The sequence below is a fragment of the Sodiomyces alkalinus genome, assembly GCF_003711515.1.
Source record: "Sodiomyces alkalinus F11 unplaced genomic scaffold SODALscaffold_1, whole genome shotgun sequence".
NCBI classification, from domain to species: domain Eukaryota; kingdom Fungi; phylum Ascomycota; class Sordariomycetes; order Glomerellales; family Plectosphaerellaceae; genus Sodiomyces; species Sodiomyces alkalinus.
In genome coordinates, this window is record NW_021167079.1 from 2,366,831 (window position 1) to 2,380,746 (window position 13,916).

At 54.8% G+C, this 13,916-nt stretch overlaps 5 protein-coding genes across 5 annotated transcripts; 3 read left to right on the top strand and 2 right to left on the bottom strand.

Annotated features, from left to right (window-relative positions):
• The first annotated feature begins 11 nt into the window (after nucleotides 1-11).
• Nucleotides 12-1,711, top strand: SODALDRAFT_303697 (vacuolar ATP synthase subunit D). Its single transcript, XM_028608958.1, has 4 exons — nucleotides 12-180; nucleotides 240-328; nucleotides 387-1,279; nucleotides 1,340-1,711. Exons 1-4 carry the CDS (start codon nucleotides 149-151, stop codon nucleotides 1,421-1,423), a joined length of 1,098 nt encoding a protein of 365 aa, XP_028470223.1. The 5' UTR covers nucleotides 12-148; the 3' UTR covers nucleotides 1,424-1,711.
• On the bottom strand, nucleotides 1,532-2,823 carry SODALDRAFT_326585 (hypothetical protein). Its single transcript, XM_028610203.1, has 2 exons — nucleotides 2,684-2,823; nucleotides 1,532-2,601 (listed from the first exon to the last, which is right to left on the bottom strand). Exons 1-2 carry the CDS (start codon nucleotides 2,727-2,729, stop codon nucleotides 1,691-1,693), a joined length of 957 nt encoding a protein of 318 aa, XP_028470224.1. The 5' UTR covers nucleotides 2,730-2,823; the 3' UTR covers nucleotides 1,532-1,690.
• Nucleotides 2,824-2,971: 148 nt separating this feature from the next.
• On the top strand, nucleotides 2,972-4,198 carry SODALDRAFT_14915 (ribosomal protein S2). The gene is made up of 2 exons (XM_028606842.1): nucleotides 2,972-3,298; nucleotides 3,410-4,198. The coding sequence occupies exons 1-2, from the start codon at nucleotides 3,129-3,131 to the stop codon at nucleotides 4,110-4,112; spliced, it is 873 nt and encodes a 290-aa protein (XP_028470225.1). The 5' UTR covers nucleotides 2,972-3,128; the 3' UTR covers nucleotides 4,113-4,198.
• Nucleotides 4,199-5,335: 1,137 nt separating this feature from the next.
• Nucleotides 5,336-5,788, top strand: SODALDRAFT_14875 (hypothetical protein). Its single transcript, XM_028606837.1, has one exon. It carries the CDS (start codon nucleotides 5,486-5,488, stop codon nucleotides 5,711-5,713), a length of 228 nt encoding a protein of 75 aa, XP_028470226.1. The 5' UTR covers nucleotides 5,336-5,485; the 3' UTR covers nucleotides 5,714-5,788.
• A 74-nt stretch (nucleotides 5,789-5,862) lies between these two features.
• Nucleotides 5,863-11,680, bottom strand: SODALDRAFT_268890 (ras GEF; the record flags this gene model as incomplete). Its single annotated transcript, XM_028607630.1, has 2 exons — nucleotides 5,863-10,996; nucleotides 11,214-11,680. 2 exons carry the CDS (start codon nucleotides 11,678-11,680, stop codon nucleotides 5,863-5,865), a joined length of 5,601 nt encoding a protein of 1,866 aa, XP_028470227.1.
• Between the last annotated feature and the right edge of the window lie 2,236 nt (nucleotides 11,681-13,916).

Consider the following 13,916-nt stretch of genomic DNA (forward strand, 5'->3'; position numbering starts at 1 on the left):
AAGAACCCCAACACAAGCTTGCGGCTGGACTTCTATCAGAAGACCTTAAACATTACATTGTCTTGAGGGGAGCTTCACACTTGGACCTCGCTCATTCTGACAATAAGCCATTCTTCCCTCTTGCTTGCTTATATTTGATCACTTTGCAATGGAGGGTCTCCTCTTCAATGTCAACAACGGGTAAACGTGGTCTTCCCCAGAGAACATGTCCCTCCTCCCCCCAGCTAACATCGGTACAGCTACGTCGAAGGCATCGTTAGAGGATATCGAAATGGTCTCTTGACAGGTGCAAACTACAGCAACTTAACACAATGCGAAACGATCGATGGTTTGTCTAGCCCAAGCTCCTCCTGGTCGACCTCTTCTGACTGACTTGTGGCTTCTAGACCTCAAGCTTCAACTCGGCCCTGCCTATGGCGATTTTCTAAGTAGCCTTCCTCCAAACCCCTCGACTGCGACTCTTGCGGCGAAAACGACCGATAAGCTAGTGTCCGAGTTCCGCTATGTACGAGCCAACGCTGTGGGCACGCTTGCGACATTCATGGACTACGTTACCTACGGCTACATGATTGACAACATTGCCCTGCTCATCACGGGTACCCTTCACGAGCGCGACACCCGGGAGCTTCTAGAGCGGTGCCACCCTCTAGGATGGTTCGAGGCGATGCCGGTCCTCTGCGTGGCGACGAACATTGAAGAGCTGTACAACAGCGTCCTCATCGAGACCCCGCTAGCCCCGTATTTCAAAGGCAGTCTCAGCCATCAAGACCTTGACGAGCTGAACATCGAAATCATTCGCAACACGCTGTACAAGAACTATCTGGAGGATTTTTACCAGTTCGTCAACACGCACCCGGAAATGGCCGGCACACCCACTTCTGAAGTCATGTCCGAGCTTCTTGAATTCGAGGCGGATCGCCGCGCTATTAATATTACTCTCAACTCCTTTGGGACTGAACTGAGCAAGGCGGACCGCAAGAGGCTCTACCCCAACTTCGGCAAACTGTATCCCGAGGGCACCCTGATGCTCTCGAGGGCGGATGACTTTGAAGGGGTGCGTTTGGCTGTCGATGGCGTCACCGACTACAAAAACTTCTTCGACGCGGCTGGCCTCGGCGGCGGTCTTTCAGGACCCGGCAACATGGGCGGAGGTGCCGCATCCGAGAGCAGGAGCTTGGAAGACATGTTCTATCAGAAGGAGATGCAGATCTCCAAGCAAGCCTTCACAAGACAGTTCACCTTCGGCATCGTCTATGCTTGGGTGAGGCTTCGAGAACAGGTAAGACGCCGATATCGAGCCAATGTCCAGTACAATCTTCCGGTCTAACAGTGTCTTTAGGAAATTCGCAACATTACCTGGATCGCTGAATGCATCGCCCAAAATCAGAAGGATCGGATTGGGAACTACATCAGCGTGTTCTAAAAAAAAGCGCCCCCATTTTCCCCTCCTGATGCCCTACCTGTAGAATACGACATGACCACCACCACAGAGATTTCCTTAATTCCACCCCCTTGGAAGGGTGATTGCGGCGCAAAGAAGACGGACTAGCAGCTCGGGTTGTTAATGAACTTGTGAGATGGGGCCATTGTGTCTGCTCAGCAGCAGCAGCAGCAGCAGCAGCAGCATGAAGGCGTATTGTACATATTGAATAATGTGGAGTCTACAAGTTAAAACAGGCTCTTTCCAATCTTACAACGATATTTGCTTCTTCCAGGTCGCAGGGGTCAAACCCAATGTCTCCAGCATATGAGTCCACCTCTCGCTACCCCTTTCCTTCCTCTCCATATACCTCAACAGCCGCTGCCTCTTGTGCAGGAGGACGCGGAGGTTCCTCTTGTTGTGCTTGTCCTTGTAGCCTCGGTTCTGGCCCAGCTCCTGCGCCAGCTTCCTGGCCTTTACTGTCAGGATAGCGATTTGGACCTCGGAACTGCCCGTATCGGGCCCACAGCGCTCAGGCATGGGATATGGGTTGGTGTCGATCGAAGCGGGCCTCGGCTTCAGTGTCTTGTCCGTGTTATGACGGCCGAAGGTCTCGATGCACCGCCTAACGTTGGCGTGTCGTCGCATCTTGGAGTTGGCATTATCCATGGAGACGATCCGGTTCATAGCCTCGACAGCCCGCTTGTGCTTCTCTTCGTGCTCCTTCTCCGCCTGCCGTTCCGCTTCCGGGTCCACGAGGTCGCGGATTTCGCTCTTCACGGGCTTGGACAGAACGTAGGCGTGCTGGATTGCGCTGTCGAGCTCCTCGCGTGTCAGGAGGTTGTTCAGGATATGCGGCGAGGTCGGTAGGGGATAAGGTTCCGTTATGGGATTGCCGTCTGCGTCCTTCTCAGGCGTAGACAATGTAGCCTGGCCGGCCGAGTCAAACGACTCGACGAAGGGGGTGGGAATGCCGTGGACGGGATCGCCCCATTTCGTGTCGCGTTCTGCCTTGAGCTCCTCTTGCCGCTTCACATTAACAGCCTTACGCTGCTGGGCTTGCTGCCATCGATAAGGGTCGAGACGTTGTCGTCTCTTCGCCTCTTTTGCAGAGATATTCGCTGTCTGAACGATGGGGAGGAAATTCGGAGTCGCTGGTTTCGCGGCTGGCCGGAGGCATACTGAGGAGTGAGAGATGGAACATTAGTGACCAGTCTTGTTTTTAAGTACACAGAGCACAAAACTGTCGGACAAGTATCTTACAGCTGAAGGAGCTTAGCCTCTGTAGGGATTGTATTCTTGGTGGCATGGCGTCAAGATGAACCTCTCAAATGGCGAACACCATGCACCACGATCCATCGATTGGCAACAGGACCCATACATAAAATTTCCAGATGGGACGCTCCCAGGCGTTGCAAGTGAGAAGCGCAGAAACTCGCTACCTCGAATGTAGACTAGCGTCAATAGTCAGGTGACTTGGTGGGGCGAGTCTCAGGAAAGGTACGTATCCTTCGGCACTAGTCCTAAACCCGCATTAGTGCAATCAGGGCACACACATTTTGGGAATTTCGAAGCTACTCGCGAACTTTTCCCACCACCTCGACGACTATACGAACTCTTTGCGCCGCGGCAGTCCAACTTTCTTCTCTCAATCTGCCCTCCTCCCAAACCCCTTAATCCTCGAGGAAGAAAGCACACTGCACTCAAAATGGCGCCCTCTAACCTCCCCGCCATCTTCAATGCCACCTCCCAGGACATTGAGATGCTGCTTGCAGCTCAATGCCACCTGGGCAGCAAGAACCTCCAGCTTCACATGGAGCCTTACCTCTGGAAGACTCGCGCTGATGGTGTGAACATCATCAACGTCGGAAAGACCTGGTATGTGTTTTCCGGTTGGAATCAGCCCCAGCTCCTTTGCATCGACGAGCCGCCAAGAAACGGCTTCAAAAAATAAGTGAAGGAGAGCATTCGCTGATTACCCCCCACCAGGGAGAAGATTGTTCTCGCCGCTCGCATTATCGCCGCCGTCGACAACCCCGCCGACATTTGCGTCATCTCCGCCCGTCCCTACGGCCAGCGTGCCGTCCTCAAGTTCGCCGCGCACACTGGTGCCGTCGCCATCGCCGGTCGCTTCACCCCCGGTTCGTTCACCAACTACATTACCCGCTCGTTCAAGGAGCCTCGCCTCATCATCGTCACCGACCCCCGCACCGATGCCCAGTCCATCCTCGAGGCCAGCTACGTCAACATCCCCGTCATTGCTCTCTGCGACACCGACTCGCCCACCGAGTTTGTCGACGTTGCCATCCCCACCAACAACAAGGGTCGCCATGCCATCGGTCTCGTCTGGTGGATGCTTGCCCGCGAGGTCCTCCGCCTCCGTGGCACCATCTTCAGCCGTGACACTCCTTGGGACGTCATGACTGATCTGTACTTCTGTATGTTCTTCTTTTCTCTCTCTCTCTCTTTCACCACCCTCTCTCAGCATTCGACTTGGCCCTCCAAAAAAAAACCCCCCGCTTCGGATGGCAAACAAGGGAGCGTGTTATGTATAAGGCTAACCTCATTTCCACACAGACCGCGACCCCGAGGCCGAGGCCGAGGACAAGGTCGAGGAGGAGAAGCTCCCCGGCGTCGAGGAAGAGGGTGTCGTCGCCATCGAGTCCGGCTTCCCCGCTGCCGGCGGCGATGAGTGGAACGCCGCTCCCGCTGGCTTCACTGGTGCCGGCGGCAACTGGGATGGCACTGGCGATGAGTGGGCTGCCAGCAGCGCCGCGCCCGCTGCCGCGGCCGCTCCTGCCACCGGTGGCGAGTGGGGCGGTGAGGCCACCAAGGAGGGCGGCCAGTGGTAGGGTGCTGGTGCTCAGTCCGTTGGCGAACCCGCTACCACCGTTCTCGAAGCGGGGAGTTTTGAGGAGACTGCCTGGTAGACGACAACACGACGAACAAACGACGGTTGTTTCGTTACCATCATTGCCTCGTTCATCGCAACGCACTCGACTTGGAAGTCTATCGTCATATCTGTTCGCTATGCCAGCAAAGGCATGGCCTTCTTGTGAAGAAGGGGGGAAACAAAAAAGGTGGAAGGTTCTCCTAGGGTAAACTTGGGCGCACTAATGAGGGAAAGATACTCACAACTGGTTTTTTTTCGGTGATGTCGGTAGATTTGTTCTTTTTCAGATATAAGTCTGGCGTCCATGCACCAAGCAGCCGGGGAGAGGGAAAGCCCTGTGTGTCCAAAGGGGTGGACTTAACCGTTATCCCACCCTCGGGGAATCTCAGCTTCTTGTCTTACGATTTGATTTTCGCGACGCCGAGCCTCTTTGACTGTGATTGTCCAATGGCCCTTGGGAACTTGCAAAGACACAGCACCCTGCCATGACAACTCTCTCTCTCGGTTTTTGTCCTTATTGATCTGCTGCCCTAACATGTCGCGATGGAATGAGAGACTGTCTCTACCCTTCCATATCCCCAAGGCGGAATCATCTCAGGTGCAAAGAGCACTGACTGATGTATTGCGCAACACCACTAGGAAAGGCAAGGAACATAGGATGGACGGTAGTTGTTGCGTCTTATTCTTCTTCTCTACTTCTAAACATGCAATAACAACATGGGTATGGGTATCGATCGTATTCCACGTCCGCCTCTTCTCGTCTTATTCCTATCCCGGCCTCGCCTCCTGTCGCCTCCTGGGACTAGACCTTCTCATTGTCCCCCTTGTCCCCCTTACCTCCCCTGCCGCCCTGAAACTGGGAAGGAAATGATCACGAAAGCCATTCGCTCGCTTGACAAAAGGGATAATGTAAAGAAGAGCAAAAAGAGAAGAAAAGGATAAAAAAATTGTAGTAACGGCATGGGTATCTTACTCGGATAGAGAAGTCCATGCATCCATCCCCCCCAAAACCCCGAGACAAGATGAAGGACAAGTGCCAGTAGTGTTAACTTCCTTTCATCGAGACAAGTAACGCCGATTATAGGAGTACGTTATGTAAAATATAAAATAAACGACATCGACATGGCTGACGGGGCGAGACTTTCTCAAAAGACCGTCAGATGGTATGATGTATGAGAGTCGTGACTCGTTTGATGCCAAGCGGCTGTATCATCTTCCACGGTTTTGCAATAAAACTCGTGGCTGGTGTCCGAGGCCGTGAATATGTCTGCAGTGTGTCGGACCCGACACTTTGTTCAGTTGATCAGGAAACGTACGACGGTGTACAAGGGTCGGGTGTAGGCGAAATGGCGGTCCACCTCAGCATAATGTACAAAATAGGGGGGTGGGTATCTCTGTAGTCGGTCGAAATTGAGTATGCAAGGTACCTTAGCCAGGCCTGGTCTGATCTTCGTCTGGCCAACGGAGAGAATGGCGAGGAGGGCGAAATGAAACGAGCGGTGCAGTTTGAAAACACACCTTCGTCATTGGAAACGCGCTGACCGGGCTTTCATTCCAGACTCTCGGAACGACTCCTGATCTCGTCATCAGACAAGGCGCTCATCCAAAGACACCGCTCCGTGATGCCCTCGACAGGTTGGAACTGATACAGGGTGCTAGCCTCCAGCAACCGGAGGAGCGTCTTGACAATACAGGCCGCGTAACGGCACCGCTCAAAGTTGACGAGGGGAGCCGTAGTCGGAGAGCTGGCAATCTCCGACGGACGTTGGGCATTGAAAAGGAGATCATGGGTATAGATGCCCACGAAGGGGATACAGCCCAAGTCTGAACCACCCTCCATCTCGGCGCGGAGGTTGTAGAAGTTGCGCATCGGTGACACGAGGGTCTCCAGCTCGCTCAGAGTCTTGAGGTCGTGCGTCGGCACCATCTCCCAAGTCTTGGTCAGGCGAGCGATCTCCTGGCTCGTCAGCGCAATCGTTATCTGACTCATCGTCGCAAAGTTGCGGTGTCGCCGACAGTGAGCCGCGACGTGGATGAACTTGATGATGCATCCGGCACGCTCCTCTAGGTTCTGAGTGAGGACGATCTCGCTGCATGCCCATTTGACCATGATATTGAACCGGGCGATCACAACCTCGACACCATGCGCGTCGGTGTTGCGCAAGAAGTCGACCCAAGACCGTGAATCGTTACTTGCTGCGTTCTTCCAGTTCATCTCAATCAGTTCCCTCCAGTCGATCTCGTTTAACGCATCTTTTTCAATGAGAGTGAACTGCTCTGCAAGCACTTCCGACTCGAAGGCGAGGATGAAAGGCAGGTGAACCGAGTACTTCTTTGACCGCTCCCCGTCGCCCATCTGAGCATGGCCATGGCCGTCTTGCGCTTCGGGCCTCGCGTTGCTGGACTCCTTGGGGTGCTGGAGCGCCGTAGGTGTAGTGTCAGGGGTAAGGGTGAGCGGCTGCCGAACCTGGATTTGATGATCATAGAGCTGAGGAACGTTCGCAGTAGAGGGTGACATTTGAAGAGCTTGGATGAGTGTGATGGGAGGCGAAGGCGGCCTACTTTGACTAGTAAAATCATGAGTTTCGCCCAGTGGGCGAGATGGGAGTTTCCGCGCCACCGGGCTCCCAGCAGACGGAGCAAATACGTAACCTGCGCCTTCATCCTCTGTATCGTACGCATCCACGGACAACTCGGAAGACAAGTCGGTGCCGTCATCCCCACTATCGTCTTCCAAGAAGGAGGACTGTTGAGTTGCGCTTAGTGGGGGTTGGTAATCATGGTCCGGAGCCGCCTTCTCCATGCTCCTCGTCTTCAGGACGAATTCGTACGAAGGATGTTGAGAGTCGATGGGTAGAGAGGGGCGGGGTGTTGGGGCGGGTGAAAGGTCTTCAGATCCGAACAAGACAGACTTATCCCGCCATTCGACCGTTGCCGTTTTACTCCGTCCGTCGTCGGTGAAGCCCCGTTCTAGAAGAGGAATGGACGAGTAGGAGACGCCCGAGTTATCTGACAAGAACGAGCGTGCTTCCGTATGTGGCCGTGCTCGCGGGACATGGAGAGCGTCAGTGTTGGCGAGGGACAGCGTACCATTGTGGCGTTCTTCGTGCTCATCAGGACGGCGATTATGGTGGTGGTGGTGGTGGATGACCGTGTCGTCTCCGTCGCCAACATGGAGATGACGATGCTGTTCCTTCACCCCACTCTCGGCTTCAGATCCCTCATCTTCATCGTCAGGAACCAACTCTTCCGGCCAGGCTTCGGGTGGGTTGGAGGGCACTATGGAGAGCTTGAAAGTCTTCTTCTCGTACTTCCCTTCCAGCTTAGCTAGTGCGGATTCAACACCCCCGTCATCATCGTCGTCTGGAATTTGGGCAAGCTTCTGCGCTTCGGCCTCGAACGACGGAGGCATAACCGGCTTGGACGAGTGCGTGCTGATTAATGATACCTTCCGCTTGCCGGGCTGCTCAGTCAACGCACCGAGCGAGAATGTCCCGCCATGATCTGGCGAGATCCCGCTGGAAGCCACGTCGACGAATCCGCTCGAGTCATGGTTGTGGCTCTGCAAATATGAACTTCGCAACGATTCCGAATACGTCGTCAACGACCCTGCCGACCGTGACCTAGACAGGGCTGGGGCATCAAGCTCTCCGACGTTGGTAGCAGCCCGTAGGTCGCCTCCAGGTCTGCGCCGCAATATCCGAAGAGGCTGCGGAACGGCGTCCCCGTGGTCGTCAAGGACCTCGTCAAAATCAGCGGCCGAGGTCGCGGAGTAGGTACCCGCATCGAAGCTCCTGATGGTGGATTGCCGAGTGACGCCGGTACGGATAGAGGCGACCCGTCGATGTAAAATCGAGTTGAGGGACAGCTCCGTCCTGCCAGACCTCTGCCGTCTATGGTAGCCCGCACCAAAGCTTGACAGGGGATGCCGGTTCTGGCTTTGACTTACGGGGCCCGTCGACGGCTGCGATGGTATGCTGGTCAACGGCCAGTGACCATCTTCAGAAGTACGAGGGTTATAGCCATGCCCCAGGGTGGCCAGATCAGGGACGAACGGAGGAAGGTTATCGGATGATAAGGAGCGGCGAACCGCGCGTTGGGCCGGAACGGGATGCAGTCGCTGCGGGGTGTCTTCCGAGTGATCGGGAGGCGTGTTTGGTGGGGTGGGATCTGCATTACTGGGTGGCACCATGCCGTCGCTCACGTCGCCCGTTGCGTGCGGGATCGATGAGCTGTGAGCCCCGTACAGGGAGCTGCTTGGTATGACGGGGAGCGGATAGGGGAGCCCAGGCGGAAAGGTGTCATCGACAATAACAATGGACTTGCTCCCCGCCGTGATACCAGTGTCGCTCATAGGCCTCGTCTGAACGTCTTTCTTCGGACTCGAAAGAGGTGAGTTCGTATGTGCGTTTATATGGGCCTCCATACGTGCCTCCGTGAGGTCGAATGCGCCTTCAGGGATAGCACCGTGCAAGGGCAAGCCGCCGGGGAGATTGTCGAGTTGCGAGTCTCGTCTCTCGGACTCGGCAGCTACATCCTCTCGGATGGCCTTCTTAAAATCCTCGGCGATTTGAGCGCCAAGGAGGTCGATGCGAAGCGGCGGACAAACGTCAGTCTGACGAGGACGAGCTTGCGGCACAACGGCGGTTCCGGGGAGACGGTTCGTCGTGGCACCCTGAGGACCGAGGGCGGGCATGTTGATGATGTTGATGAAGCTTCCTTGGGTCGGGGATACTCCTTGGCCTTTGGTGCTCAATGCTCTCCGGACGCTGCCGATCAATTTCCTCATCCCTTGGCCAGACATGGCCGAGCCCGTGCATTTCTCGGCGTGCTCCGTACGTGCTTCAAAGACTGTGGTCTGCCGTTGTCTGTGTCTGCCACCCTTGCCAAGAGGAATGATCTCGACAAACGGTTGCCCGGGAGGCAACAGATTGCCCCTGACCAGGCTGCCGGGAAAGGGAAATGACACAACGTGTTCCGTTTCCGTGTTCGAGCCCGATCTCTCTGGGCTCTTGTGCGTCTTCTCCCTCAGGGAATCACTTAGACTACCGGCTCTCTTATGGCTAGGGCTAGGTCGGGCACGTTTTCCGGTCAGAGCACGGGGGGTTGTCGCTACTGCTGGCGCGTTCGTTTGGACGCAATTGGAAGGGACAGGATGCGCAGCAAGTGGGTGGCCGGTTCCTAACGGTTCCGCCCTCGATGTCTTGCCAGGGAAGGAGCAGGACAATACATCCACACTCACGATGCTCGTGGGAGAGGTTTGGTGCCTCTCCAGCTCGTCGATTCGGCCTCGTTCCGGAGTAGTTGGCCGGTGCCCGGGGACTTTCGAGTCAGTTACCTGATTCGAATTACCAGCGCTCGCGTGGAAATTTGGCTCTGGCTGGGAAACCTGGTGGCTGGGAGCAAATAGAGCGGACAGGCGGACAGGCACGTCGGGTTTCTCCCAAAACGACGGGTCAAGGCTGGGGTTCCGATGGCCAACAATGCCCCCGGGTGCGATGGGGACGTCGGGACCTTGAGAGACGTTGAACTCGGGACCATCCCAGAACTGGGCACAGACTCGTCTCCAACATTTCTTGAGTTCGGCCAAGATCTTGAGCTGCCCTTTCCGGGCCTCGGCATTCTGAGACAGCTCGTCAACCAGATCATTGAGCAGGTTACAGAAGGACACCCTGAGAGCATAGTCGGTGACAAGGTCGTCCACAAAGTAATTGAGGATCCAGTGACGGATGGCGACGAAAGTGCGCACCCTGACCACCAAGCCCACTTCATCGTCTCGGTCAAGCGCCCATCGCAGGCGCGCCATCAACATCTTCACAAGACCCATCGGCTCCAGAAAACATCGATAGGTGAGGAAGAAATCCGAAATAAGCTCGTAGTCGAGGAAGCTCGGGGAGGTGATCTCGGCTACCAGACGGGGCGGAGTGGCGGCTGTCACAGCGCCCGTAGGAGAATATCGAACGATGGTCTTGTCATCGCACGCCGGCTGGAAAGTGAGCGCATCGAACATGGCAGGCTCTACGACGAGATGCGTGGAAAAATATGTCGATCGGTATGGGGCTGCGAGTCGCGGCGACCGGCCAGGAGGAGACTTGGTCGCAGCAAAAGACGGTAGCCGAAATTGTGGAACGGTTATCGGGCTCGGCCTCTTGGACGACCGGGAGGTAGTATGAGGAGTCAGCTCGCCCTTGCGCGAACGCAAGAACGACACGTTGCTCGATCTGGGAAACTCCTCGGTGGGCGCATGGCTAGATCCTCTGAAGACGGGCGTTCCCCTCAAGGTGAACCGCGGGTTACCAATGCGCCAACTCGGAATCTCAACATCCAAGAGAGGGCCCTTCTGCGGATCCATATCCTCCATAGTCTTTGGCCTTTGTTCCTCGCCTGGCCTAGAGATGACGACTTTAAGACCTCCGGTGTCCGGATCCTCACGGGTCGTAGAATCAGAGAGGGCGCGTCTATGGCCGGTGGGTCGCCTGCCATGACCGGGGAAACGTGGCGGCGGCAGGATGGTGGCAGGTGTCGAGGGTGCGGGCGACCACATACCGCTGGCGAAATCGTCGAGCTGTCCGTTTTGCAAGTTCATTTCGGCGAGGGTGCCGAGACGAGCTGTTGCAGGAGGTGTCATGGGGAAGACAAAATGTGGTTGCGGGGGTCTCTGGTGGGGTGGTCGAACAGAGGGTCTGAAAGCTGTCAGATTCTAGTTCAAAGTTGAGTAGCGTTGCGATCAGGGCAGTCTCAAGTTTGCGTTGGCAAAAGTTCGTGTCCCCTCCACCTTTTTTTCCCCCTCTTCATTTGGATTTTTGCTTGTTACGCAGGCTCGTCGTCATAACGGGAAGGTGTCCCGAGTTGAGCAGAAGGAAGGAGAAGGACAAAAAAAAAAAGGACCAACTTCCTCACCTCAAATATATCCGTCCGTTGTTGCCTACGTTAGCAACAGTAAACTGTCGACCATCGCGGCCCCCCGAACCGCCGTCGGGCGTTATATCAGCCTTCTCACAGCTTCCATTCCCCCTCGTTCGCGCTGTCAGGTTCTTATCCTCTTGCGAACGTCGCTCCGTAACGGGAAGCAGGGGCTTCGCAGACGCCGTGTTGGCGGGGATACGAGTCTTGACGGGTCCTCGGACACTTCCTGGCATATCAGGTCCCTCCTTTCCACCCGAACCGACGGTTTTATGTGGTGAACCCCTCTTGAATCTCGCATCTCGTAGTATCTTTGCACGGGGACTTAATGAATGGTTGCTTGGTCGGGCCGCATCGCGCTGAGGGGAAAGATCGAGAGTGCTCAGACCAGTGGCGGTTGGTGAGGCTTTTGTGGGTGAGCCTGTGGCCTCTGTGCGCGATACGCGTGTGTGGTTCAGAGCCATGTTGAGCGGGCACGGCTCGCTACAAAGACTAATTTGCACGGGGAGGCAAAGTCAGCATGTCGTCGTCGTGTTTAAAGGAAGATGCTTCGATCCTCTCTTAATGCAATGACGTTGTAAAAAGCGGTTTGCGAGAAAGGGTTCGTTGGGTTAAGGTCGTGGTCATGTACGTTGCAGCGAAACATGTGGTCTGTGTTCCGGGCTCCCGATCGACACAACAGCTCTCATGGCACGTAGGATCCGCGGTCTGCAACGGAAGGGAACGGTGGGAGCGAAATGTGGGTTGGTTCGAAGGGATCACGTACGCTGGTCAGCGCCATGCAGGAGCGTGGGTTTGGTCGGTCGGTTGTCTGTCTGGTGGCTATGACTGTGTGAAGAGGAAGCTGCAAGTCGGAGAGGCGACAAAAGCGTAGAATCAGAAGAGAACCGAAACCATCTACGGTGGCGCGGAACGCGAAGGCGGCTGATTGCAAGCCGTGGCGAAGCTGAGGATCATTCGCCAAGGACAGCCGATGCGCGGCACGTTTGTTTCGTCTCGACAAATATTCTCCGACACTTGGGGGTTCCGATTCACTGACAATAGAACAGAGAATCGGGGGGAGAAAGGGATGAGCGAGGTCGAATCGAGGCAGGATACAGGCCGTGTGCTGACTCGGGAGTGTACGAAGTACAGAGGCGGATTGGGAGGTTAGTAATTACAGTACGAAGTATTGCAGCGCAGCGGTCGATTGGGTTGGGGGCGTGTCGGGTGGTCTGTGAGGAGAGCGGCGTCCTGTGGAAAGAGCGCAGAGGTAACCGAGCGAGTGACAGTCCATGGGGGGCCGGGATCATCGATGACAGAACGGGCTCTTGGGCTCTTGGCGTAGAAGACTTCATGTTGACAGGGTGCGGATACAACGTACGTTGTACCCAGGCGGCCGTCATTCAGGGTCAAAATGAGAAAAGGGGGGCAACGGTGCAAGTAACGACGAAGGTACTAGGTAAGGTATGTAATCCCATTGGGGGCGGTGGTCGGCGGTGGCCCCCTCATGCGAGGCAGCACCCAGAAGCCACCAATGAACCCCCCTGTGTAGGTACCTACCTAGGTACTCAGCATACCCTACATATTCCCCACTGACGCAGTTGCAACGCACAGTATCTTCGTGCTAGCAGTGACGCCTTAGTGCATAGTACCACGAACCTAAAGGTGGTCCGGGAGCAGGTTGTGTCTGCTGGAAAGTCGAGGAGATGTGACCAGCGAAAGTACCAGTACTTAGTACCACATGGCTCGACCTGACCATCACCGCGTGGACGTCTTACCCCTACGAAATTATACTGTTTTATGTGCCGTACGCACGAAGTACGGGCATGGATACCTACTTTTTCGCCTGGATTTACGAATACATAGGTCCTACTAAGTAATAGCAGCAGGATACCTTGCCTGTGGTGATCTTTTGAAAAGGAATTGTATTCGTAATTCGTACGGGTGCCGAGGTTCCTCAACAGTGGTTTTATACAACGAAGTGCAATTCTTATGTTGCTGGTTCGTACTGACCGAGGTTTTACTTCAACCTTCGAACAGATCTGGCATCCCTTTTCTCTCTTCCCCCCTGCCAACGCGGAATTACGGATACAGCTCTATGCGATTTGACATCATCACCCAACTAAAATACGCTGTCGATCATTAATGCAGTAATTTCTAGAGCACCGTTCTGTCGGAAGATTATGGGTAGGCATCTCTAACTACCTAGGTAGGTAGGCACGAAGTAAGGCAGATAAAGTAGGCACGTTGTATTCTGAATTAGGTACCGCACTGTATCTGTCGACAGATGCCTGTCAATGCGTCCTGTCGATGCATATTTCTTTTTATTAATCTGTACATACACTTTTACTGCGTAAGGTAGGTAACTCTCTCTCCTGTTTATCCTAATTTTTCATCGTCTTCTCATTCTCTTCTAAGCTTCTCGTCAGAAGTCGGCTGTACTTCGTAAGATGATTTGAGGACACCATTCTGTTATGTTGCCCCTGAACTTCATGCTGTCTTGCTCCCTTCGCCATGGATCATAACATTATGAAGTAGTGTACGAATGATTACTGGCCAGAGACGTTGTTGAAAAGACCGGCAAATACCGTCCCGTCCCATGATTTTGCCAATTAAGTTGCATGCAGGAGTGCTTGTGCATATAATTAGGTATCATGTGTATGTACAGGTACCTAAAGGTATGTCTGAGCCTAGGTACCTTAGGTTAGTGTCCTCCCT

Bases quoted from the DNA above. Each gene is read 5' to 3' on its own strand.
- SODALDRAFT_326585 (XM_028610203.1), bottom strand. From the start codon at position 2,729: ATGCCACCAAGAATACAATCCCTACAGAGGCTAAGCTCCTTCAGCT. The intron at 2,602-2,683 runs GTAAGATACTTG...CTCACTCCTCAG, and splicing joins GAGGCTAAGCTCCTTCAGCT to TATGCCTCCGGCCAGCCGCG.
- SODALDRAFT_14915 (XM_028606842.1), top strand. From the start codon at position 3,129: ATGGCGCCCTCTAACCTCCCCGCCATCTTCAATGCCACCTCCCAGGAC. The intron at 3,299-3,409 runs GTATGTGTTTTC...ACCCCCCACCAG, and splicing joins ATCAACGTCGGAAAGACCTG to GGAGAAGATTGTTCTCGCCG.
- SODALDRAFT_303697 (XM_028608958.1), top strand. From the start codon at position 149: ATGGAGGGTCTCCTCTTCAATGTCAACAACGG. The intron at 181-239 runs GTAAACGTGGTC...ACATCGGTACAG, and splicing joins CTCTTCAATGTCAACAACGG to CTACGTCGAAGGCATCGTTA. The intron at 329-386 runs GTTTGTCTAGCC...TGTGGCTTCTAG, and splicing joins ACAATGCGAAACGATCGATG to ACCTCAAGCTTCAACTCGGC.
- SODALDRAFT_14875 (XM_028606837.1), top strand. From the start codon at position 5,486: ATGAGAGTCGTGACTCGTTTGATGCCAAGCGGCTGTATCATCTTCCAC.